The 27323-nt window shown below is 39.2% G+C and overlaps 1 protein-coding gene across 3 annotated transcripts; it reads left to right on the top strand.

Annotated features, from left to right (window-relative positions):
• The first annotated feature begins 233 nt into the window (after positions 1 to 233).
• Positions 234 to 26454, top strand: gpr155b (G protein-coupled receptor 155b). Of its 3 annotated transcripts, none has more exons than XM_067459147.1 (17): positions 234 to 370; positions 1575 to 2046; positions 2153 to 2331; positions 2417 to 2637; positions 4244 to 4412; positions 4513 to 4668; positions 8261 to 8344; positions 8850 to 8970; positions 9119 to 9203; positions 9373 to 9463; positions 9562 to 9763; positions 10399 to 10470; positions 10578 to 10681; positions 10846 to 10941; positions 11022 to 11086; positions 11167 to 11304; positions 24966 to 26454. In XM_067459147.1, exons 2-17 carry the CDS (start codon positions 1629 to 1631, stop codon positions 25012 to 25014), a joined length of 2250 nt encoding a protein of 749 aa, XP_067315248.1. In that variant the 5' UTR covers positions 234 to 370; positions 1575 to 1628; the 3' UTR covers positions 25015 to 26454. The 3 variants fall into 3 exon arrangements, with proteins under 3 accessions (XP_067315248.1, XP_067315249.1, XP_067315247.1); XM_067459148.1 differs by having other exon boundaries at positions 236 to 415; positions 4244 to 4409; XM_067459146.1 differs by having other exon boundaries at positions 236 to 415.
• The last annotated feature ends 869 nt before the right edge of the window (positions 26455 to 27323 follow it).

Below are 27323 nucleotides of genomic sequence, written 5' to 3'. Positions count from 1 at the left end.
CCAGGACTTTCTTGTGTACTGTACAAAGAGTACAACATTTTGTCAATATCCATGATACTAAGCGGTAATATGACGCCCATCCACTAGCGCGCATGACGGTGGCCAATCACATGCGAATGTTTCGTGACCAACAGAATATTGTCTACATTTCCACCAATCGGCGACATGAACAGGCGTGATAAGGCGGGGTTTGACGGACGTCATAGGCGGACTCACGCGTCAGTCATTGAGTGATTTGACATAGAAAGTAACGGAGAGCCAAAGCTCTCGAGAATCTGTGAGCAGAGTGAAAACATAGATGTGTCGGGTGTGCTTTTCTTATATATGATATGCAATCCATGTCTTGAACATCTCGACACATGAACACATGGTAGGTCATCGACCACCGTTATATCTCGGTTGTTTTCTTCGCAAGGTAAGACTGAAACCTTTATAGTACTACAGATGTCAACTGTAGCTATTTGACTGTGCATTCAATGGCCTGTTTATCATAAGAAATAACTATTTTTTTCTAGCTTTAAAAATGTTAATTTTATATTATATTTCGTCAGTGTCCAGATTTTTTCCTGCTCATTTAAAAATAAAAATAATAATTTGTTGTTGTAATCATCACATAATAATATATTCTGCTTTATTATATAATTATTGAATTTCATAATTGATATATAATTGTATATGTTAACTTTACTTGAATTTGGCTATAGCCTATTTTAGTTGCTTCAGTTTCAGTAATTATTTTATTGTTTATAATAAAACATAAAGTCGAAACATTTCTAGGCAAATGCTTGATTCGTATGTTTCTAGAATGTTATTTGGCATTTGTATAAATGTAAAATTATGCCAAACATTCTTTCACAGCTTGAGCCTGATGCATCTTGACATTGTCATTCTAGAATATGGCCATAATATCTTCCTACATGGTTGTTTTAGAAATTAAAAGCTACACTCTATCATTAGGTTTAGAAGAAATGTTGCCAAACACAATATGCAACTTTTTTGACCAAGCAGCGTATAATATAGTAATATAATATAATTGGTATAATTTATAAATTCATAAACACACTTCTGCTGGAAAATAGTGGCATATAGTGAAGTAGATGCAATAATCATCCAACCATAGACTCTTAAGCATTTGCCTATTTACATCTTGACATTGTCATTATGGAATATGGCCATAATGTGTCTTCCTAGATGGTTGTTTTAGAAATTAAAAGTGACACACTATCATTATGGTTAGAAGTTGCCAAACATTTAATATGCTAGAAAAACAATAACCACTGCAATATAAAATCAAAGACTATTAAAGGGATAGTTCACCCAAATATGAAAATTAGCCCATGATTTGCTCACCCTCATGCCATCCTAGTTGTATATGACTTTATTTTTCAGACTAATACAATCGGCTTTACATTAAAAAATGTCCTGGCTCTTCCAAGCTTTATAATGGCATTGAATGGCTGTTTCTGTTTTGAAGTCCATAAAGTGCATCTATCCATCATATAACTGCTCCACATGGTTAAGCCCTCACTGAAGTTTTTTGACATGTCTTTATCTCCTCTTTTTTTTATTCCTAGCTTTCTGATCTGCACCATTAGATCGTCTCAGAGGTCACTGTCATCCTCCTCATCATGGAGGGCCAATATGTCACCATTCATGGCCTCAACATCACCCACAGCCCTATTGGAGCACCTGCCATGTCTATCAATAAACTTTTCCCGGCTCTGCTGGAGTGTTTCGGCATCATTCTGTGCGGATATGCGGCGGGTCGCAGTGACATCATCAGCGTGGGACAGGTCAAAGGGCTGGGCAGCTTTGTGTCGTGCTTCGCACTTCCTGCCCTGCTTTTCAAGAACATGGTGCAGCTGCAGTTTGAGCACATCGTCTGGTCGTTTCTATGGAGCGTTCTGATTGCAAAAGTGTGCGTGTTCCTGCTGGTGTGTGTGCTGACGTTGTTGGTGGCAAATCCTGAGAGCAAATTCAGTAAAGCAGGGCTGTTTGCTATCTTTGCCACTCAGAGTAATGACTTTGCATTGGGATATCCTATAGGTGAGGATCCCCTCACACACACATACATCTAAAATTCACATGCAGACAGTTCTGTACAAAAACATTGTAATATTTCATTAATCATAAGATCATATTCCCCATACAGTGGATGCGTTGTACAGGAGTACGCACCCAGAGTACGTGCAGTATATATATTTGGTGGCTCCTGTGTCTCTGATGCTGCTGAACCCTGTGGGTTTTGCTTTATGTGAGATCCAGAGACTGAGACAAACCAATGACCGCAGATACAGCAAACTGCATGTGATATGTACTGTTATACTGCAGGTGTGAAAAATTATTATCTTTATCCAGAAGTTCCTGTTGATGTCAGCCTTTTTTCACATTATTCTCCCCTTTTCTATCTTTTCAGGTTTTGAAGAACCCAATTGTCTTCATGGTTATTGTCGGAATTATCTCTCATTTCCTGTTTGGTGGACATGTCCCTGTTTTACTTGGAGAGTTTGTTGACGGACTGGCAAACTCTTTCGGAGCGACGGCACTCTTTTATCTGGGCCTGAACATGGTGGGACAGATGGGTAAACTCACACGTACCACTGGGGTTTCCCTCATCCTGCTCATCACTGCCAAACTGTGAGTGAGAGTTGTATGCAGGTGTTATGGCATAGTGGTTAAAGGACTTAGCTGCTGAAAGGTGCACTATGTAGTATTTTTGCAGTAAAATATCCCAAAACCACTATGCCAGTGTTATATATTTTGTTCAGTTGAGTTCTTACAATACCCCAAATGTTTCCAACTATTTGAAAATTGTGAGAAAATTGCTATTTTAACCAAGGAGCCGGGACGTCTGAGGGCATTTGCGTCATATCGTGTTACCCTCAGTTCCGTGTTTTATTTGGCAGAAACGCTTTACTCTTAGCAGTGTCGAACAAGTGTCACGCTGAGCGAAGGCACAGAGTAACGTCATAACATCATTTTAAACACACTTAAATGTATCTAATATGATAAAGAGAGCTGCGTTACCTCTCCTGGTGCCTGCAACTGTGTCCCGTCATAATAAAAGTCCCGCTGCTCGCAAGGATATGTCCCAAGATTCTGCTTAAACTTGCCGTCATCAGACTACACCTTTGTTTTGAATAGGCGCCCTCTAGCGGACGGAAAAATTACATAGTGCAGCTTTAACCAAAGGTTGTAGTGTTGAACTCCACACTAGCTGGTTTATGAGGTCATGATTATGCCAGTTATTGCAATCACCATCAGACCAATGTGTCATACTTATCATCAGCAGTGTTATTAATTTAATTGACAAAAATATGACTGACAACTATGCATCATATTTAGTTTAATAATCTGAGAAAGAAAAGAAAAGAAAATTCTGTCATCATTTACACACCTTCATGTCGTTCTAAACCTGTAAGACCTTTTATCTTTGAAACCCAAACCCAAACTCTTGAGATATTTCTGTCCCTCTTTTGACAGCTATACAACTACCACTCTGACAGGGTTTTATTCAGGGTTTTATTCACATATAAACATTCATCAATGCGCACAAATCAGATATGGTAAACGGAAGCTCAAGTATGTTTGAGAACCAATGACGTTCATTTTCGTGTTACACAGCACGTTTGAGCCAGAGCTGTTGTTTTGGAAAATTTTAACTAAACATTTCAATTGATTTGAGTTGATTTCTTAAAGCTAGATTGTGTAACTTTTTAAGTTTATTCTCAGCTAAAAACACTTAGTTCTTTCAAAAATATATGTGCTCATTAATGTATATTTACTTCTTTCAAGTAATAAAATATTCTCGTAAGTTTACAATATGCCATTGAAAATACATACGGGTGAGGGGTTCGAATGCCGGCCGCCATGTTGCCCCTCCATCTTAAAAGTACATTAGCCAAAGAGGGACATATCCATAAATTCAAGCTTCGCCTTTTGCATTTTAACACTCGATGGCACCGTGTCGAATGTGAAGAGGGGGATTGCCATGTTAATCTTGGACTAAATCGACCACCGTAAGGAGTTAAAATGAAATCAGAATTGAGAGGAACAGAAACTATTATTCACTGGATGGTCATATACCTTTTCACCGCTAGATGAGGGAAAGTATCACACAGTGTAGCTTTAAGGAACTTTTTGAAGCGTCATTATTTTTTAATTGTTTTGGGGTGAAGTAACTCAGGAAGTGCTGATTCAGGAAATTTAGGTAGATCTATGACTGTATGTTTGTGTTTTCCAGGCTAGTTATGCCGTTGATGTGTAAGGACATGGTGGAGCTGTTGGATGCTAGTAATTCCAGTTCTGTGAATCACTCTAGCCTGTCTGATTATGCTTTTCTTTATGGAGTCTTTCCCACCGCTCCAAGCGTGGCCATCTATGCTGCCCAGTACAACATGGAGCTGGAGGTGGTAAGCTATGAATATATTTCTGTGAATATCACCTAGACTCAGTCATTGCTATTAAACGTTTGGTCAACAGAGATAAGAACAAGTGTTTTGTGTGTGGTAGGTGACTTCTGGTATGGTCATTAGCACCTTCCTGTCAGCGCCCATCATGTATGTGTCGGCATGGTTACTGACCATCCCATGGTTGGAGGCCACATCCCTGGTGGCGGAGCTACAGGATGTCAGCTTTAACATCAGCATTGTCAGCCTAATAGCCCTGGTGAGTGTGTTTGGGTTGATTTGTTTAAGAACATTTTCTTAGAGTGAATTAGAAGTGAGAAAATAAAGACTTATTCCATTAGATCTCTTCTCTTCTCTTCTCTTCTCTTCTCTTCTCTTCTCTTCTCTTCTCTTCTCTTCTCTTCTCTTCTCTTCTCTTCTCTTCTCTTCTCTTCTCTTCTCTTCTCTTCTCTTCTCGTCTCGTCTCGTCTCGTCTCGTCTCGTCTCGTCTCGTCTCGTCTCGTCTCGTCTCGTCTCGTCTCGTCTCGTCTCGTCTCGTCTCGTCTCGTCTCGTCTCGTCTCGTCTCCTCTCCTCTCCTCTCCTCTCCTCTCCTCTCCTCTCCTCTCCTCTCCTCTCCTCTCCTCTCCTCTCCTCTCCTCTCCTCTCCTCTCCTCTCCTCTCCTCTCCTCTCCTCTCCTCTCCTCTCCTCTCTTCTCTTCTCTTCTCTTCTCTTCTCTTCTCTTCACTTTTCTTTTGTCTGTTCACTTCTTTTTCCTATTCTATTCTATTCTATTCTATTCTATTCTATTCTATTCTATTAAGGTTCTCTCCTGTCCCATGTCTTGTGTGGTTTACTTTTGACTTTATACTATTTTATTATATTGTTAGCGGTTAACAGTTTATGACCCAAGACCAGTAGTGAAAAATGAAGACCAAGAGTCAGGAGTGAAATTAATTAAAGAAAACGTTACTTAAGAATAGTTTTGAGTTTCATCATCAGAAACCAGCTTCAAGTCTCACGAGGAGTTTGTAGGCCGCTCCCTCTCTACCCATCCTGTCATACAAACAATTGCCCCAACAGTTACAGTGTTTTCAAGGTGTATTCATGCCATTACTGCAAGGAATTAGGCCTGTAGTGACCTTACAGGTGTGGAGCAGGCGGCAGTCCATCCATCTCTTAGAATGTCCATTCTCAACACTGATCTGTAACACAGAATATTGTGCACATATACAGATACACAGCCTCTCCAAGGTTGGGGCTGATTAAGCTCCAGTTCTAGCCCACAACATACTGATAACATGTGCTTTCTCTCAGTGAGAGGGACAGGCATAATCACAGGCAATATTCATCCCTATTCTTTAGTGATTCAGTAAAAGAAAATTTAAAATATAATAAATTAAATGAAAGACAAATCTATATTTCATATCTGGATGTCGGGCGAGCAAATACTGTTATTGCAGTCCTGGCATGTCAGGGGTGTGTGAGACCTCCAAAATCCAATCACACAGCACCTTGTGGCTATCAAGTGTTTAGTGACGCATCACACATCCCTAGACGAGACCCTCAGTCACCACTCAGAGATCAAATACACACTTTAGAAAACAAGAAAATAATCAGTGGTCCTCTTGATTAAATAAAATCATAACTGGAAAAATCATAATAATATAGGAAAATAAATATTGATTAAGGTTTTGATAATGAATTTAATTAGGATATATATATTGAAGCAGCAGTGGATTTCAGAATCCTATTTTCAATCTTCTATTCTGTTCTGTTAATACAGTCTTGTTCAAAATAATAGCAGTACAATGTGACTAACCAGAATAATCAAGGTTTTTAGTATATTTTTTATTGCTACGTGGCAAACAAGTTACCAGTAGGTTCAGTAGATTGTCAGAAAACAAACAAGACCCAGCATTCATGATATGCACGCTCTTAAGGCTGTGCAATTGGGCAATTAGTTGAAAGGGGTGTGTTCAAAAAAATAGCAGTGTCTACCTTTGAGTGTACAAACTCAAAACTATTTTGTACAAACATTTTTTTTTTCTGGGATTTAGCAATCCTGTGAATCACTAAACTAATATTTAGTTGTATGACCACAGTTTTTTAAAACTGCTTGACATCTGTGTGGCATGGAGTCAACCAACTTGTGGCACCTCTCAGCTGTTATTCCACTCCATGATTCTTTAACAACATTCCACAATTCATTCACATTTCTTGGTTTTGCTTCAGAAACAGCATTTTTGATATCACCCCACAAGTTCTCAATTGGATTAAGGTCTGGAGATTGGGCTGGCCACTCCATAACATTAATTTTGTTGGTTTGGAACCAAGACTTTGCCCGTTTACTAGTGTGTTTTGGGTCATTGTCTTGTTGAAACAACCATTTCAAGGGCATGTCCTCTTCAGCATAGGGCAACATGACCTCTTCAAGTATTTTAACATATGCAAACTGATCCATGATCCCTGGTATGCGATAAATAGGCTCAACACCATAGTAGGAGAAACATGCCCATATCATGATGCTTGCACCTCCATGCTTCACTGTCTTCACTGTGTTCTGTGGCTTGAATTCAGAGTTTGGGGGTCGTCTCACAAACTGCCTGTGGCCCTTGGACCCAAAAAGAACAATTTTACTCTCATCAGTCCACAAAATGTTCCTCCATTTCTCTTTAGGCCAGTTGATGTGTTCTTTGGCAAATTGTAACCTCTTCTGCACATGCCTTTTTTTTAACAGGGGGACTTTGCGGGGGATTCTTGAAAATAGATTAGCTTCACACAGACGTCTTCTAACTGTCACAGTACTTACAGGTAACTCCAGACTGTCTCTGATCATCCTGGAGGTGATCATTGGCTGAGCCTTTGCCATTCTGGTTATTCTTCTATCCATTTTGATGGTTGTCTTCCGTTTTCTTCCACGTCTCTCTGGTTTTGCTCTCCATTTTAAGGCATTGGAGATCATTTTAGCTGAACAGCCTATCATTTTTTGCACCTCTTTATAGGTTTTCCCCTCTCTAATCAACTTTTTAATCAAAGTACGCTGTTCTTCTGAACAATGTCTTGAACGACCCATTTTCCTCAGCTTTCAAATGCACGTTCAACAAGTGTTGGCTTCATCCTTAAATAGGGGCCACCTGATTCACACCTGTTTCTTCACAAAATTGATGACCTCAGTGATTGAATGCCACACTGCTATTTTTTTGAACACACTAAACTTTTTTTGAACTTTTCAACTAATTCAACTAATTGCCCAATTGCACAGCCTTAAGAGCGTGCATATCATGAATGCTGGGTCTCATTTGTTTTCTGAGAATCTACTGAACCTACTGGTAACTTGTTTGCCACGTAGCAATAAAAAAATATACGAAAAACCTTGATTATTCTGGTTAGTCACATTGTACTGCTATTATTATTATTTTCTATATTATTTCTGTTCAATTCTATTCAGGCCTGGACCTTTTCTATTCTATTCTGTTCTGTTCTGTTCTGTTCTGTTCTGTTCTGTTCTGTTCTGTTCTGTTCTGTTCTGTTCTGTTCTGTTCTGTTCTGTTCTGTTCTGTTCTGTTCTGTTCTGTTCTAGTTTATCCTGTCTCCCTGTCTTGTGTGGTTCACTAGAGAACATGCATAAGAATTTTAAGAGGATTAGAAATCAAAGGTTCTATATCAAAGGCTTTTTAAAATATTTTATCCGAGAAACAATGAGTTACAGATTCTGGATTCTCTCTCTCTCTCTCTCTCTCTCTCTCTCTCTCTCTCTCTCTCTCTCTCTCTCTCTCTCTCTCTCTCTCTCTCTCTTTCTCTCTCTCTCTCTCTCTCTCTCTCTTTCTCTCTCTCTCTCTCTCTCTCTCTCTCTCTCTCTGTGTATTGCAGGTTTGGACCCTTGCTGTCATGCTACTTAGTAAGAAGTTTAAGAGACTGCCACATATGTTTGCCACAAATCTGTTCTTAGCGCAGGTAAGTAATCTTGCACAAAGGCATACATTTCCATAATTCTTTCACTTAATTGCCTTTACCTCCCTGTTTCTTCACCTCTCTCTTTATTTATTTAATCAGTGATACTTTTTCAAAACCCATTACCCCTAAGAATTAAACTTCAGTGCATTAAACTTACGCTTGTTTCCACGCTATGCTACAGACATGAATGATGCCTCCAATCACGTGGGTTATTGAGAAGAGTGCTATTACTAAAAGTAAAGCAAATGTTTACTGTCAAATTTTCATAGACATACACTGAATGCGGGACCCAAGTCATATCTCGTGTGGTGGGATCCTTTGACTTAGCATTGTCCTAGCAACTCCCCTACTCAACTGAAAATGACACAATAAAACACGCTCAGAACACCTTAGCAGCCGCAAAGCAATGCCCTGGCAACCAGCAAGTAGATTTAACATGTATTTCTTCAGAAAATGTAAACATATATTTTCTACATATATGTAACATATATTTCCTCTTTTGCAGCTCCTAGCGTGTGTGTCGATGATCTTGTGGAAGTTTGTGCTGAAGCAGGGGAAAGTGTCTGACCAAATTCTCACATTTACACTACTTTATGGGTCTCTTTACAGTACCTACATGTGGACAGGTAACAAATCATCAAACACTTACTTACAGTAAACAATACTTGATGGATAAGGATTATTTTCATTGTGTAAATTTTAGATTGTGATACATCTCCTTTGTGTTGTGCAGTTGTAGCGGTGTTTAGCAGTTATGTAGATATTGTGTTATAGGTCTTTTGGCATTCGCTCTTACTTTATTGGGCAGAAATGAAAACTTGAAAGTGAAACCCGTAGTTTTCATCATCTTTGGATGGGGGTAAGTATATAGGCCTGTGCATGAGTGAGTGTGTGTGCATGCATGCTAGTGTGTTTATTATTCCAAAATAAATCAATATTTTTATTTTCTAAATTAAATTAACAGCAGATTATACTGGATTCCATATTTATTGGAGAAAACGCCTTTTGTTTTACTTTTGTTTTCTTAGAATACCTTTTCTTATTGTGGGAGGGCTGCTCATGATAGGACAAAGAATGAATGACAACACAGACTCTGCCTTCTTTTACGGCAAGGGACAGGTAGGCTGTTTTTTTGACTGCGTTTACACAACACATCACAACTCTTGTCACAATTTGTCCAAAACCCACCACCCCACCAACTGTCCCTTTCTCTTCAGATTGTGTGTACTGTGATAGTTCTAGGCTGCAGCATCGTTCTGGGTGGTCTGTCTTTGTTGAGTTTGAGCCGAGGGGCCCAGGAGGAGCAGAGCTATCAGGCCCTAGTTCAAAACTCCATGACAGGCACAGCAGAAGATGTAAGACATCCTCAGCCAGAGATCCAGAACTCATCTGAGCTAGATCAAACCTACACCAACACAGGTAGATTGTAAATTTTATATATATATTTATATATATGAACAGATTTAATTTAGGCTTTTATTCACATATGAACAGATTTAATTTAGGCTTTTATTCACATATGAACATTGATCAACGAACATGCACAGGTACAGCATTTTATAAATATGTTTTGAAGCGTAAGAGTTTTGGGTGAATATACTTTCAATGGAGGGACACGAGGGTGAGTAATTGATGACAGAATTCCAATTTTTTTGGGGTGAACTAACCCTTTGAAGAATCCCAGAAGGTTTAGGTCACCCAAAAATACTTGCATTTACTCACCCTTTTGTCATTCCAAATCTGTTTGAGTTTGTGTACAAAAAACATTAAAAAATTATTCTAAAAATTCAACTTTTTGTCAGTGTATATGGGGCTCAAAACAACACTGTCGTTGTATGGTCAAAAAGCACTGATGCATATTCCAAAATACCTTCTTTGTGTTATATAGACACATGAATTATAGTTTTATTGTTCATATAAAATGAAAGACAACATAAGGAGGAGTATATTATGACAATTTTCATATTTGCGTGAACTATCCCTTTAACGACATCCCTTAACCCAAGTTCTTTTTATATTTATATATTATAGTGTAACTTCTAATTTGTTGACAGATGTTGGCTGCAGTGAACCCATCCCAGATATGATAGTCGGACATCTTAATGACTCGCCGGTGCCTTCAGCAGGTTGAAATATTTTTTATTTCATCCTAATGCTTATCAAGTCATTAAATACTGTTTGTCAGATCACCAAGTTTCATCTGGAAGTTTAAGAGAGCGTGTTTCTGTTCTAGGGATGTTCCTGAGCGAGGCGTCAAGCTCCAGGCATGCGCAGGAGGAGAGACAGATAGCTCGACATGTGCTCCTCTGCTTGCTTCTCATTGTCAGCATGTTGGCTGTATGTCCACTCCACATACTGTATGAGAAAGACATACACTCATAAACACATGCGCATACACATGCATCTACATGAAGCATTGTAAATTATACTCTTATTAATGATCTCTTTTTTAATGAGCACTATAAATGATCTCTTTTACATTTGGGATTTTGTCTTTCCAGAACCTGTCCAGCTGCCTGTGGTGGTTGTTCAATGCAGATCCAGGGCGACTTTACCTCGAGCTGCAGTTCTTTTGTGCTGTAGCCAATTATGGACAGGTGAAAACAACTCTCAATGCAAACTTAAATACATGGGAAGAGTTGCTATAACAATTTTAAATATGCTTTTTCTCCATCAGGGTTTTGTTTCCTTTGGAATATTTGGGTTGGATGAGCACCTGATTATTCTTCCATTCAAAAAGAGGTGACCATGTTTGTGTTATTTATGATTTATTTATGATTTCTTTTGGGTGTAGTTTCAGCAGCTTCTTTGTGTGTTTGTAGGCTGGCTACTCTGTGTGGTTTTGGTCAGGATGAAAGCCCTGATTCTGATGCTGTTCCTGAGGAAATACGACTGACCTGTACACAGTTTGTAAGATACCACAAAGATCAGTGCGTGCAGGATATTGTTCGCAATAGAGGGTGAGTATGTGAAATAACTGATCTTTTCAGGGAGCATCGGTGCAGTGTAGTATTTTTAACTATGGATGTTCACGTTATTGGAGTGTTTTCTATTGTACCTTTCTTAGTTTCTTCAATTTTTACATATACCACATTTTCTAGTTGTTAATAACAAACACATATATTATGATTAGTTTATTTTTTGGCCATTTTTACTCATAGTAAATTAGGGACTGAAAATGATTGGGTAATGTGGGTATTTTTAAGATACATGTTTAAAAAAATCCAGCAAACATGTATCATTACATTTTATAACTGATAAATTTAAATCCCTACCTAAACCTAACCCTACCCATAACTTTGAACAACATTGATGTAGAATCACCTAACCTAGCCTAAACTTACACAAACTGTAAACTTGTCCCTCAAATCTGATTGATTGGTTGATTGAAATGTTGTTCTAGGATCAAAAAAGATGTTGATTCAGGAACATGTTGCACTTGGTAGAATCAAGTTCACCGAATCAACATATAATGGGCTTATTTATTGTTCAGTCAGGACCACTTTGAGAATTAAATCTATTGACAATCTTTGATTTGGCAAAAGGCTTAGGCTCAAAGATGCTCGAGCTGCCATACTAGACAGCTTGAGATACATCCTTGAAACATAATCCCCCAGCCTTCATAATAACCAAAAGTTTCTTAGCACATATTACAGAAAAAGATACAATGGTATCAATAGAGTTCTACACAGAATCCAATACTCGATAATGAAGATACTAGGAGGTGAAGGGGTGGAGGTGGGTGTAAATGTCTATGCGACAGAATGGGGAACATGAGTTTGAATGAGCTTAAATAGTATAGTTGATTAGAGTAGGTGGAGTAGCAAATCAGCTGAGCGTCAGCTGATACCGTTTAGCGATCAGTGGTCTGCCTGAATTACGCTTGAATTCCATTTGATCAAGCTTCATTTGTCTCTTTCTACATTGAACTACATGGGATATGAGTGTTTTATATGGCCTATAATATTCTTTTTACTTTTTCAACTTTCTTTAAAGATGCCCTAGAATGAAAAATTTATTTAACCTTGCCATAGTTAAATAACAAGAGTTTAGTACATGGACATCACATACAGTGAGTCTCAAACACCATTGCCTCCTCCTTCATATGTAAATCTTGTTTGTCAGAAACACTACGGAAAAACAGGCTATTTTCAACATAACGGAAACTGTGACGCAATCACTGAGATCCTTAATATGTATGCCCCCAACATTTGCATGTCAGTCCATGTGCATTTTCAGGCAGAACTGCGCATCTGAATTATCAGTGCAGCAGATAAACAAGCGTCACGCGAGGATAGCGAAAACGGCAGATCATGGAAATAAATGTCATGTTCCAGGCTGTGCAGGGGATGTGAGGACTTTTCGTAGCCTTCCCACAGATAAAGAATGTCAACAGTCATGTCTGATGTTTATTTACAATCGGATACCGCAACAAAGTAATTCAAAGTTGTTTCGATTGCTCGGCCCATTTCACTGCAGAGAGTTTTTCTAACCTAAGGGCAATATAGCAGGATTTGCACAGCGTCTGATACTGAAGAAAGGGCCGATTTCAACCATATTCTTGCAAGCAGTAAGTAGTGATTTTATCCACTTATTGACTGTCGATTAAATTGAAAGTTTCTTAGTAAGACAACATTACGATAATATCCTGTGTTGTCTAGATCTAACGCAAATGATAAAGTAACAATTAGAAACTCCATGTAGCACACATAACAGTTTGTCAAATGACACAGGTTAATATATTTCCTGCCAGTGTTGTCATAAAATACAACAGTAGATACATACGTCGATCCCTTTTGACGGATTGAAATCTAAAGTAGCCTATATTTCATCATTAACACATAACTCAGAAATTAACTACGTTTACTTCTACTGTTTAGTTGCTTAAAGATCGGCTATCCGATCATTGTAGCTAACGTCACCTTCTTCACCATCTAAGTTGAAACGATAGTCATTTGACAAGGCTTAGTCAATTTGTTAAATAAATATATATTTTTGAGAACTGAAGTATGATTATTTTGCAGCCGGTGAGTAGTAAACATGACACTGACTATTTTGAGTGACTTCTACATTACTTTGTTTGGTTAAAAAAATCGACTTTTAAGTCCGTACTCTACTGTCAAACTATAAGCTTACTGTAAACAACATATTTACGCGCTACCCAGTTCAGTTCGTTATTCAAAGTTGAGAAGCTATCATTGTAAAATCATTGCCATGACGGATGGTATAGATGTGTTAGCTGTCATTGAGCAGCAGTGGAGTGAAACAGCCAATCAGAGCAGAACTCAACATTAATATTCATGATCTTCCAAATAAGGCAAAAACAGAGCATTACATCTTAGGGACACTTTCTAGGGTTGTAAATGGACCTGTAAAACTGTGTCTGGACAATTTTTGACCTTAAATAAGCCACATACCCTCTATTTAGATATTAGAGAACAATTTAACATATTGTTTCAAATCATTCTAGGGCACCTTTAATGTATAATGTTGCTGTTTCAACATGAATAAGATCTGCAAAGTTACAAAGCATAAAGTCGACTCAAAAGGGTTCACATTCAATTATGATAACAATAAAGATAAAGATATAGTTCTAAAAATCGTTTTAAATGTTAAAGAATAGTAGAGTCCACACTACAACTTTAACTGGCACTGAGAAACGATATTACATTGTATATTGTAAACATTGGAATCACTTTCGGAATTATTTTTTCCAGCGATTAAAGACATGGACAGCCAATCAGAATCTATTCTGCTTTATGAAGCTCAAGCAGACAACAAAACTGCAGTGCACTCTTAAATTAAAGACATTGTTATTATGATGTGGATGCTAATATAGTTATCTTTATACTAGTTACTGTTCTTGGTGTGAACGGGCCTTTATTCTCTAAATCACTAAGCACTGTTTCTGAACTCTTTGAATTGCCTCGAATGTAGTCTTAAAGGTATGGTAGGCAATTTGTTTCATAAACACTTTTTGTTACAATGGTTAAAATTCTCTTTACATTCTTATGGCAATCAATAATAGAAATGGTCTAAATAGTAAAACGTGTACAGATATCTTCTGTATAAGTCTCAGGAATGCAATGATACAATGTTCCACCCTCTAAAAAGATATTTACAGTGTACCTGTCCAACACATGTATTTCCATACCTCTGCGCACCCTGATCGCGCAGACATCGCATGTCAACAGCGTGTTGAGGCTACGCAGAGTTGTAGGCAGACTGTCACCGACTTTCGCCAAAAATAAACAGCAGCCATCTTTTACAGTTCCTCCTGGACCAATACAAGCTAATGCTGCATTCACACCATGTCGTAACTGTAATAACGAGATGGAGATATATCCCATGACGTTCTAACCGGAGCTGTTCACAGATTCGGATGTATGCGTTTCTATGGCGACGCTATCACCACGTGGCTTTGGAGAGCGCTCTAAAGGGAGGGTGGGATGTTATGCTTTCAAAGCTAGCTTGCTATTGCTAGCCACTCAGAAATTGCATATCCTAAAGTTTTCTTCCAGGCATGTACACATCACAATATTCCAAAGGGGTGAGGCCTTATTGAGTCGCATTAGTAGTGTGTTGAAATGCGCTTATAGTAATATTATTATATAGTAATATATATTGCGATTATAGTAAAGGACATGACCTCTCTGAAACATGCCTGAAGTGGCTGACAATCACAACACACTGGTCCAGCTGACCAATAAGAGCACACTGCACTTTTTAGAAGGATGGGCTTCATGGAAACAAGAACTAATCAAAGGCTGCATCAAAATTGCATACTTTCCTACTACAGGTCCTTCTAAAAAAATTAGCATATTGTGATAAAGTTAATTATTTTCCATAATGTAATGATAAAAATTAAACTTTCATATATTTTAGATTCATTGCACACCAACTGAAATATTTCAGGTCTTTTATTGTATTAATACTGATGATACAGCTCATGAAAACCCAAAATTCCTATTTTAAAAAATTAGCACATTTCATCCGACCAATAAAAGAAAAGTGTTTTTGTGAGGGCCTGAGTGGTGGCCACAAAAGAGTGGTAACACACACACACAACCTCACAAACACACACAATACAAACCACATTTATTCATTTAAGATTAATCTTTTGCAATCAGTTATTTCAGTATAAAAATAATCACAAGACAGACAATAGTCATTAATCTTTTTATTAAGTTGGCATTTGTTTACATTTTACAACACATTGACATACATTGTTACTGATTTGTAGTGCACACAAATTAGTTACGTTGTATTTGTTATTTACATTTATTTCTATTTTGAGTTTAAGTTTACCCGTGGTGTGGTGACTTCAAAACGTGGTCCGCTCCAGCAGCATCCTGGTGCAACAGAAATTAGAGGTCTGGTTGAAACAGAATTTAAGCCATTTGGTTCTGCCCGGATCTACCATTTGCCGAGGTTGCCCGGGGGAGAAAGAAAATTTGATTTCTTTATGTATTGATTTATTTAGTTGTATATTTATGATATTTGATTGAATTTTGCTTTCCTTGATCTTGATTGAATATATTTCTTTCTTTGAGTTAAATTTTGATTCATTTGATGTTTAATGTTAAATGTAAAGTTTATTGGTTTTCCTCTTAATTTGTAATGGGCCCATCTTTTCCTTTATAAGCAGTTTCTTTGTTCAGTTGAGTGGTTGTTGTTTTAGTTTGTTTCTTTCTCATCTGTTTGGTTTGTCTTTTCTTTTTGGTTGTTGTTTTGTTATATGGAAATTATGAGTTTGTAAAGTTATGCTTTTTGGGTTAAAATAAAGACCCGCTTTTTCATTCAAAAGCTGGTGTTCCTTGTGCTTTGGCTTGCTTGGTCCCTTACATATGGTGGCAGCGGTGGGATGTTTCCAGTCAGTCAAGGACACTAAGCTGGTTTGTTTTCTTTTTGCCCCTCGTGGCTGTGTTTTTTTCTCCTGTTATTATGAGTCGTGCCTTAAAGAAAAGTATGCCCAAGGCTCCACCCTTCCAGCAAGAGGAAGAAAGAGGTGAGGAGGACCAGGATGTGGCAGAAGGAGCTGAAGGAGGCAAGGCAACAGGAGAAGTTTCAGTGACTGAGTTAGCCAGTCTGCTCCGAGCCCATATGGCCAGGACGGAAGGCCGGGAGACTGCAAGACAGCAGGAGCAGGTGGATCAAGAACAGCGTTTTAAGGCTCTCCAGCACCAGTTCAGTCTTTTGCAAATGGAGGTTCAAGCACGCACCTCTCCTAATGTTCGCATATCTGATGGTGGCCGGGAGGCCCAGGAAAGGCCTGATAGGGATCCTTCAGATTCTGATGGACACTCCGTGGCTTCAGCTCATCAGCAAAGTTTTAATCAGGACAATAGTGGCCCACCATTATCTCAGGTACCTCGATTGGAGAAGTTGAGTGACACTGATGATATAGAGCACTTCATTGTTACTTTTGAAAGGATTGCTGTGGCTTGTAGGTGGACTAAAACTGATTGGGTTTGGCATTTAATCCCTTTGCTGACTGGTAAAGCAAGAGCAGCTTATGTCAATATGGATCTGAACGAGTCTACTGATTATGACCAAGTGAAGTATGCCATTTTAAAGAAATATGATGTTAATGCTGAAACTTATCGACAAAAGTTCCGTTCCTCAACAGTAGATCCAACTGAGAGTCCAAAGGAGCTCTACAACCGTCTCAAAGAACTCTTTGGCAAGTGGATCCAGCCTAGGACAAAAACAGTCGAGGAGGTGAGTGAAATCATCATTTTGGAGCAATATCTTAAAATGCTGTCCCCTGAACTCCAGGTGTGGATTCGGGAAAGGGATCCCAAAACAGCAGCAGAAGCAGCGAATTTGGCAGATGTGTTTGTTGCAGCCAGAGGAAAGAATAAGCCGTGGGCTTGGAAACCTGTTAAAGACTTCCGTTCTCCTGACGTGGTGCACTTTCAACAAAGGAAGGTGGAGGGGTCTGGTAAGCCCTACAGGGGAAAACCCACTTCAGCCAAATTCAATTTTGCTCCTAAACAACCTCCCATATGTTATCTGTGTGGTCAAGAAGGACACACTAAACCAAATTGTCCAAAGATATCCACGCAGCTGACACAGCTATGCTTTATACCTAGTAGGCATGTAACAAAGTCACCAAGCTCTTTGAGAACTGCAAATGTGGAGGTAAATGGTGAGAAATTGACTGCTTTGATTGACACTGGAAGTGACCAGACTCTGGTAAGAAGAGAGTTTATATCACCCTCTTTGATCAGTACAGTGAACAAACTACCTATTTGCTGTGTACATGGAGATGAGAGGATGCTACCTACCGCCAAGGTGTATGTTAAAATAGAAGATCAGACCAAGGTTATTTTCGTAAACGAAAACTGAAACTAAGACTAAAACTATTGGTCAAAAAACATTTTCGTAAACTGAAATAAAATTAAAAAATCTGAATAAATAAAAAACTAAAACTAAACGAAACTAACTACTCTTTCTAAAAAACTAACTGAAATAAAATAATAATTAGCAAAAATAAATATTCGTTTTCGTTATTAATAAGCTCTCTTTAATGTGGTGGAAAATCTGACTGTGGCGGTCGAGGGAGTGTCTGTATATTGCGCTACTGCGCGTGAAGTGATCTGAGTGACGGACGCGTGCAGACAGGCAACACATCGCTAAACGGCAGTTCACAAAGAATCAACGCGTCCGTGGCAGTGAAATGGGAAATAACACAAGGTAATGAGATGCACGTTGAACTTCTTTTAACTTAAGCTCACTGTTTTAGAATGCCGTTTCTTACACGACGAGAGACGCAGGCACAAAAGTCAGCAACTATAGTAGCAAGTACTAGCCTACTGTACGTTTGAGATTTCATGTTTGCATTATATTGACAGGCTCAAAGGTGTTATCATAATCATTTACATTATATTATATTATCTGTGTGGAGACATTTCCCCACAAAGTAGGGAATACCAGGATACACACACACACACACACACACACACACACACACACACACACACACACACACACACGTTTGTTTCACTATATAAGTGAGGACATTGCATGGACTTCCATTGATTTTATATCAGGTTAATGATATTTTATATCCCCTAACCCAACCCCTCTCCCTAAACCTCCCCATCCCAAGAACGTGCAAAACAATAGATTTAAATAAAAACATGTTTTGGCCGATTTATAAGCCTTTTTAACTTGTGAAGACCAGTCAAATGTCCTTATTAGTCAGTTATCATAATATTTTACTAGATAAGTGAAGACATTGGCCCCCTTTACAATTATAGCACCACACACACACACACACACACACACACACACACACACAACACTGTGGTGGCTGTATTCAGATGACTTTAGCTGTGGTCTTACACTGCTAGCCTACATTGTTCTACTGAAGAAATTAAAATAAGCTTTTAATTGTTTAACAATATTTCATCTTTGTTATGAATGAGTTTGTCTGGAATTTATAATTTTTACTTTTATATTTTACTTTGCATTTATTTTGTTCTTTAAGATAGGCTAATACTCAGAGGATCTATGTCAAAAATATCAAATATAATTTTTTAATATCAAAATATAACTTATTTCATTTTTAATCTCCAGATCGTTGTTTGTATAGGTCATAGTTTGACTCAAGCTTTTTTGCTCAAAGGTGAAGACCCAACTTTATGCAGGTTTTGTAAGACCTTCCTGGGTTTAAACAATAATGCTCGTTTATCAAGTGATTTCACTTTAGGATGTTTAGTAAGATTAAACTCTAATCTGTGCAAACATTCAACTTAGCTGAAATTAAAAACCTTTTTTTGGTCTCTACACTTCATTATGCTAACTCTGCTAAACTATAATTACTAAAACTAAAACTGAAACTAAATAAATAAAAACTAAATAGAAATGTATTTGCAAAATAAAAACTAAACTAAAACTAGCAAAACCATTTGTAAAACTAACTAAAACTAAACTGAAATTTGTAGCAAAATTGAAAACGATAATAAAATAAAAACTAATTTCAAAAAGCAAAACTATAATAACCTTGGATCAGACTTACCTGGTGGAGGTGGGGGTGGCTGATAACCTGTCTTTTCCTGTGATTCTGGGTCGAGATATACCAGTGCTGCTGGAGTTGTTGCACCCAATGCGACCATGTCACATGGTGACAACCAGAGCAAAGGCAAATCAGTCAAAGGAGATTGAACACACATTAAGTACCTTACCTTTCTTCGAAGCGGAGATTGAGGCCAGGGTGCCGAAGAGGAAAAAGTCTAGAAGTGAAAAGAGACAAGAGAGGGTAAAGTATGCTTCTCATACGGTGTCTGAAAATATGACCTCTAACTTACCTGTGAACTTGCAGAGGCAGCAGGAAGATTCCAGTCTCGCGGAGTGCTTTGCTAAAGCTGCAGAGGTGAAAGAGAAGCCTCAAGACGACAATACAGCCAGATATGTGATTACGAATGGTCTACTCTATCGAGAAATTGGGGCCCAGAAACAACTGGTGGTTCCGCAGTGTGTTCGGGAGATGGTGTTACATCTGAGTCACTCAATTCCGTGGGCTGGCCACCTAGGGAAAAACAAGACCACTGCAAGAATCAAAAAGTATTTTTTCTGGCCTGGATTGAAAGTAGAAGTGGCCCAATTTTGTAAAAGTTGTCCTGTTTGTCAAAAGGTTTCCCTGCAGCGTCCATTAAAAGCACCGCTACAACCACTTCCTATTATTGGTACTCTATTTGAGAGGCTTGGAATGGACGTCGTTGGTCCTGTGGAGAGGAGTCGCTCTGGGAACCGCTTCATGCTGGTGATAACAGACTATGCCACCAGATACCCAGAGGTATTTCCATTACGATCTGTGAAAGCGAAACCTGTAGCTACTTCCTTGATTCAGTTATTCTCCAGGGTTGGGTTTCCTGCAGAAATTCTTACCGACCAGGGCACTAACTTCATGTCTACCTTGTTGAAACAGGTCTACCAGCTCTTAGGAATTAAGAGTCTCCGTACTACCCCCTACCATCCTCAAACGGATGGCCTGACTGAGCGATTCAACCAGACTTTGAAGCAGATGTTAAGAAAGTTTGTAGCTGAGACGGGTCGAGACTGGGATCAGTGGTTGCCCTATCTCCTGTTTGCATATCGGGAGGTCCCTCAGGCTTCCACAGGTTTCTCACCTTTCGAGCTATTGTATGGCCGTGATGTCAGGGGCCCATTGGGTCTGCTCCGGGAGGTCTGGGAAGGAAGTCCTGAGAGGAAAGAGCCTACGAGTGTTGTCTCCTATGTTTTAGAAATGAGGGAGCGGTTGCAGAAGATGACCACATTGGCTCAGAATCATTTGGCAGAAACCAGGGAACAGCAGAAGAACTGGTATGACCCTCGGGCTCGAGAGAGAAATCTAGAGGTTGGGAAAAAGGTACTTGTCATGTTGCCCAGTCAGGAGAGTAAACTGTTAGCTAAATGGCAGGGTCCTTATGAAATCAAGAAACGCCTGGGTCCTACAACCTATGAAGTCTGTATGCCTGGTCAAGATCATTCAAGTCGAGTCTTGCATGTTAACCTATTGAAGGAGTGGGTACCCCGTCCTGAAAGGGCACAAGCACTGATGGTACGCTGCGTTGAAGAGGATGAATCGGACGAGCAGTATCTGCCACAGCCAGTTCCAGGAAACATCGGGCTTGACCATCTAATGGAGTCCCAGCGGTCAGAGGTACAATCTCTTTTTACATCAAAAGTATTTTCCGAATATCCTGGATTTACCAACTTGATTGAGCATGATGTTATCCTGAAACCAGATGCTGTTGTGAAAAGACAGAGCTATAGGATACCTGAGCGATTCCAGGTGATTTTGCAGGAAGAGGTAGACCTTATGCTCCGTTTGGGCATTATTGAGCCTTCAAATAGTGAGTGGTGTCATCCCATAGTCCTTGTGCCAAAGAAAGATGGGACTATTAGGTTCTGCATTGATTTTCGATACCTGAACTCAGTATCTCAATTTGACTCCTACCCAACTCCTCGCATAAGTGACTTAATTGATCGGTTGGGCCAATCCAAATACCTGACAACAATGGACCTATCTAAAGGGTACTGGCAAATTCCGTTGACTCAGTCGTCACGACCCTTGACTGCGTTCAGAACTCAAAGAGGGCTGTTCCATTTTAAGGTGTTACCGTTTGGCCTGCATGGGGCCGTGGCAACTTTCCAGAGGTTAATAGACCAAGTATTACATGGTTTACCCTTTGCTGCTGCCTATCTTGACGATATTGTTGTTTACAGTAATACCTGGCAGGAACATGTCCAGCATCTTCAGGAAGTCTTGCACCGTCTTCAGAAGGCTGGCCTCACCATCAACCCCAAAAAGTGTGCTGTGGCAAAACAAGAGACTGACTACCTGGGTTATGTCATTGGCCAGGGTGTTGTGCGACCACAGGTGAAGAAAGTCCAAGCCTTGGAAAACTGTGTGTTGCCTCAGACACGTAAGGACTTGCGATCTTTTTTGGGTATGGCTGGATTTTACCATCGCTTTGTCCCTAACTTTTCCAGCAGGGCTGCGCCACTAACTGACATGGTGGGGGCACGTTGTCCAAATAAGCTGCAGTGGACTGAGGAGAGACTGAGTGCCTTCAAGGACATCCAGGGAGCTTTGACAGCTGACAGTGTGCTTCACAATCCTGACTTCAGTAGACCTTTCATAGTACAGACTGATGCCTCTGAGAGGGGACTAGGAGCTGTCCTATTGCAAGGACCATCAGAGAACAGAAGACCAGTTGCTTACATCAGCCGTAAACTGTTTCCGAGAGAGGTACGTTATTCAACAGTAGAAAAGGAGTGTCTAGCCATAAAGTGGACCTTGGATTCCTTGCGATATTATCTACTGGGCCGTGAGTTTACTTTGGAGACTGACCATAAAGCATTGCAGTGGTTGGAGAGGATGAAGGATACTAATGGAAGAATTACGAGATGGTATCTTGCTATGCAGCCATTCCGATTCAAGATTCAACATGTGCCTGGTAAAGTCAACGTTACTGCTGACTATCTATCTCGCTCTACGGGCGAGATTCTTGAAGAGGGAGGAAATGTGAGGGCCTGAGTGGTGGCCACAAAAGAGTGGTAACACACACACACAACCTCACAAACACACACAATACAAACCACATTTATTCATTTAAGATTAATCTTTTGCAATCAGTTATTTCAGTATAAAAATAATCACAAGACAGACAATAGTCATTAATCTTTTTATTAAGTTGGCATTTGTTTACATTTTACAACACATTGACATACATTGTTACTGATTTGTAGTGCACACAAATTAGTTACGTTGTATTTGTTATTTACATTTATTTCTATTTTGAGTTTAAGTTTACCCGTGGTGTGGTGACTTCAAAACGTGGTCCGCTCCAGCAGCATCCTGGTGCAACAGAAATTAGAGGTCTGGTTGAAACAGAATTTAAGCCATTTGGTTCTGCCCGGATCTACCATTTGCCGAGGTTGCCCGGGGGAGAAAGAAAATTTGATTTCTTTATGTATTGATTTATTTAGTTGTATATTTATGATATTTGATTGAATTTTGCTTTCCTTGATCTTGATTGAATATATTTCTTTCTTTGAGTTAAATTTTGATTCATTTGATGTTTAATGTTAAATGTAAAGTTTATTGGTTTTCCTCTTAATTTGTAATGGGCCCATCTTTTCCTTTATAAGCAGTTTCTTTGTTCAGTTGAGTGGTTGTTGTTTTAGTTTGTTTCTTTCTCATCTGTTTGGTTTGTCTTTTCTTTTTGGTTGTTGTTTTGTTATATGGAAATTATGAGTTTGTAAAGTTATGCTTTTTGGGTTAAAATAAAGACCCGCTTTTTCATTCAAAAGCTGGTGTTCCTTGTGCTTTGGCTTGCTTGGTCCCTTACAGTTTTTAATACAAAAAAGTCAACCTTCAAATAATTATGTTCAGTTATGCTCTCAATACTTGGTCGGGAATCCTTTTGCAGAAATGACTGCTTCAATGCGGCGTGGCATGGAGGCGATCAGCCTGTGGCACTGCTGAGGTGTTATGGAGGCCCAGGATGCTTCGATAGCGGCCTTAAGCTCATCCAGAGTGTTGGGTCTTGCGTCTCTCAACTTTCTCTTCACAATATCCCACAGATTCTCTAAGGGGTTCAGGTCAGGAGAGTTGGCAGGCCAATTGAGCACAGTAATACCATGGTCAGTAAACCATTTACCAGTGGTTTTGGCACTGTGAGCAGGTGCCAGGTCGTGCTGAAAAACGAAATCTTCATCTCCATAAAGATTTTCAGCAGATGGAAGCATGAAGTGCTCCAAAATCTCCTGATAGCTAGCTGCATTGACCCTGCCCTTGATAAAACACAGTGGACCAACACCAGCAGCTGACATGGCACCCCAGACAATCACTGACTGTGGGTACTTGACACTGGACTTCAGGCATTTTGGCATTTCCTTCTCCCCAGTCTTCCTCCCGACTCTGGCACCTTGATTTCCGAATGACATGCAAAATTTGCTTTCATCTGAAAAAAGTACTTTGGACCACTGAGCAACAGTCCAGTGCTGCTTCTCTGTAGCCCAAAAGTGGCTTGACCTGAGGAATTCGGCACCTGTAGCCCATTTCCTACACACGCCTGTGCACGGTGGCTCTGGATGTTTCGACTCCAGACTCAGTCCACTGCTTCCGCAGGTCCCCCAAGGTCTGGAATCGGTCCTTCTCCACAATCTTCCTCAGGGTCCGGTCACCTCTCCTCTTTGTGCAGCGTTTTTTGCCACACTTTCTCTTCCCACAGACTTCCCACTGAGGTGCCTTGATGCAGCACTCTGGGAACAGCCTATTCGTTCAGAAATTTCTTTCTGTGTCTTACCCTCTCGCTTGAGGGTGTCAATAATGGCCTTCTGGACAGCAGTCAGGTCGGCAGTCTTACCCATGATTGCGGTTTTGAGTAATGAACCAGGCTGGGAGTTTTTAAAAGCCTCAGGAATCTTTTGCAGGTGTTTAGAGTTAATTAGTTGATTCAGATGATTAGGTTAATAGCTCGTTTAGAGAACCTTTTCATGATATGCTAATTTTTTGAGATAGGAATTTGGGGTTTTCATAAGCTGTATGCCAAAATCATCAGTATTAAAACAATAAAAGACCTGAAATATTTCAGTTGGAGTGCAATGAATCTAAAATATATGAAAGTTTTATTTTTATCATTACATTATGGAAAATAATGAACTTTATCACAATACGCTAATTTTTTGAGAAGGACCTGTATATGTATGTGAAAAACAGTATGTGACAAAAGGAGTATGTTTGAATTCACACACAGTACTTTTAAAAGAGAACTTCAGCCAAGATTCTGAAGCATGCATACAATAGACACTTTAATATCCAGTGAGGCTACACGCTACAGGACAGGATTTGTGAATGGCAGATACGTAAGAGAGCATGTGATTCCAGACAAGCCAGGTTGTTACTGCTAGACTGGGAAGAGAGGTGCTGCAACAATGTAATTTTTTTTTTTTAAATAATGTATTTTTGATTATTCAAGCATAAAAACTATTCTAGTAAACCCCAAAAATCAAAACTAAGACTTTGAAAAAGGGCATAATAGGTATTTTCCTGTTCTTTTTTGCTCCCTTAACTTTTTTTTCTTTCTTTCCACTTTGTTCTTAGTGGATCTTCTGAATCTCTCACTGGGCCTGTGGGTGAATCCTTCCTTTGATTGACAGGTACACTCACTGGTGTATGGGCAGTGGGATCATTGGCTCCTGTTTGTGGGTGTGGCAAAAGACAGAAAGGTGTGGCCTTGCTTTCAGGACATGGCTTCAGATAAACATTGTCTCACCACATGTGACACATCTGTATTGCTTCCAGCTCCCTGTGATATTGTATCAAAGGAATGATGTGCTCAGTGAATCTTTGTGGTGTCACGCAAGCCAAAGCAAGATATAAATAGACTGATTTATGTATCAGTATGTGTTGTACTTCTTGAATTACTATGCATGGCATGCAAAAAGCACAGAACTCTTCATCTCATATATGCACATTCAACAGCCTTTGAACTTTACACACACTTGCTCTGTTCCAAAGCCAAATGAACATTTTAAGTCATCATAGATGAGCAATGTGGTTATGCTGCCTCCTAAGACACCTAATTTTTGCCCACTTTAAGGCAGCATTACATATGTTTTTTTTTTGTGGAAAGGCAATCCCAGAATTAAAAGCTCAGTGAAAAAAATAAGTCCAAGAGGGTGAGACGAATTAAAAACTCTCCTGTGTTTAATCCTAAATGCTATGTACTGTATTCATGGGTGTTATTTTTTATCAGATTATGTGCATAAGTTAAACACTTTTAGTCTATTGCAAGTTGAGTCTCCTATGCAGAACCCTAGTTGCTGCATCTCTTATGAGTCATTTAGGGGTTTCAAGATGTCAAGGATGCTTTTGGAACAGAGCAAATGACACAGAACTCTTAATCTGCACTAATTATTATAGTTACATTAATTATGTTAAAATGGTAACTGAAACACTGAAATATGCTGTCGACACAAGTGCTGCAAAACACTTCTGACTGGGATTTTAATGCTACTTGATCCTTGTCTTTATGGCAAGACTATATGGCCTTGTAACAAAGCAATACAAGCCATGTTTACAAACCTAAAAATGATCATACACCACCGTTACGTTTTGAGAGCTAGCTAAGGAGAAAATCAGGACAATCTCTGGAATTTACAATGGGGTCACTTAATTTTCAATCTACAGAAAGATTTAAGTACCTTCATGTTTACTGAAGTGTGCAATCTCCCTAATTGTATATTTTATGTATGTAAATGTGTGTTGCTGGTGAGAATCTATACAAGTGATGGCATTTATGTTTCTGTGACAAAGTATGTCATAACTTTATATCTAGATATGTGAAATGACATTAGAAAGCAGGAGGACAGTCATTATTTTGATGTTGCAGTCATAAATTGTTTCATTTCTGTACTATTGTTCATACATTAAAGTCAAAAACTATCATAAACTGTACCTATCTATACCTATGACAACTGCATAGTAAGTTTCATACATTTAAAGGGCAATGTTTCAGCCTAAAAGAAAAAAATATTTGATAGTTTTGGTAGATGGACCAAGACAATGGAGCACCCTAAAAAACATATGCAAGCATTACATGTTTAGCCATAGGCAAGCACGTTTGACTCGGTTTGACTACGTATGTGTGCATATGTGTACAGAGGGGAAGGGAAGGGTGGGAGGACTGCAGGGGATAGTCTAGTTGACACGGTCTCTGCACACACTTCAGAGCTGCGTTGTGATCATATAGGCGCAGGTCCACCATCTGATCATTGATCTGGCAGACTACAGTAAACCTCGGGATAAACAGACGGACTATGCCATTCTTTTTATGATTCTTATGATCTTTTTATACTTTTTATGATGCAATGAGGTGTCATGGAAAGTGTTCTGGTTCCAGCAGACTTAGTTAATGCAGCCGAACAATCAATTCATTGATTCAGATTATATAAATTGATAATGTTCTATGTGTATCAATGCCATAGTAAAGAGATGTGTTTTTAGTCTATATTTAAACTGGTGGAGTGTGTCTGCTTCCCGAACAATGCTAGGAAGACCGTTCCAGAGTTTAGGTGCTAAATAGGAAGGCTCAACTGCCAAAAGTTGATATTGATATTCTTGGTATCATCAACTGGCCAGCATTTTAAGACAACAATAAACGTGATGGAGTATAGAGCGTTAAAATCTTGTTGAAGTACTGGGAAGCAAACATATTTAGTGCTTTGTAAGTAACAAGCAAGATTTTAACATTTATATGATGTTTAATAGGGAGCCAATACAGTGTTTACAGAACTGGGCTAATATGGTCATACTTCCTGGTTCCTGGAGCTGCTGTGTTTTGGACCAGCTGCAGTTTATTTATTAAACAAGCAGGGCAACCACCCAGTAGAGCACTACAATAATCTAGCCTTGAGGTCATGAACGCATTAACTAACTGTTCAGCATTTGTCATTGAAA

The sequence above is a fragment of the Pseudorasbora parva genome, chromosome 12 (genome assembly GCF_024679245.1).
Source record: "Pseudorasbora parva isolate DD20220531a chromosome 12, ASM2467924v1, whole genome shotgun sequence".
NCBI lineage: Eukaryota > Metazoa > Chordata > Actinopteri > Cypriniformes > Gobionidae > Pseudorasbora > Pseudorasbora parva.
This window is presented reverse-complemented; position numbering and strand designations above follow the sequence as displayed.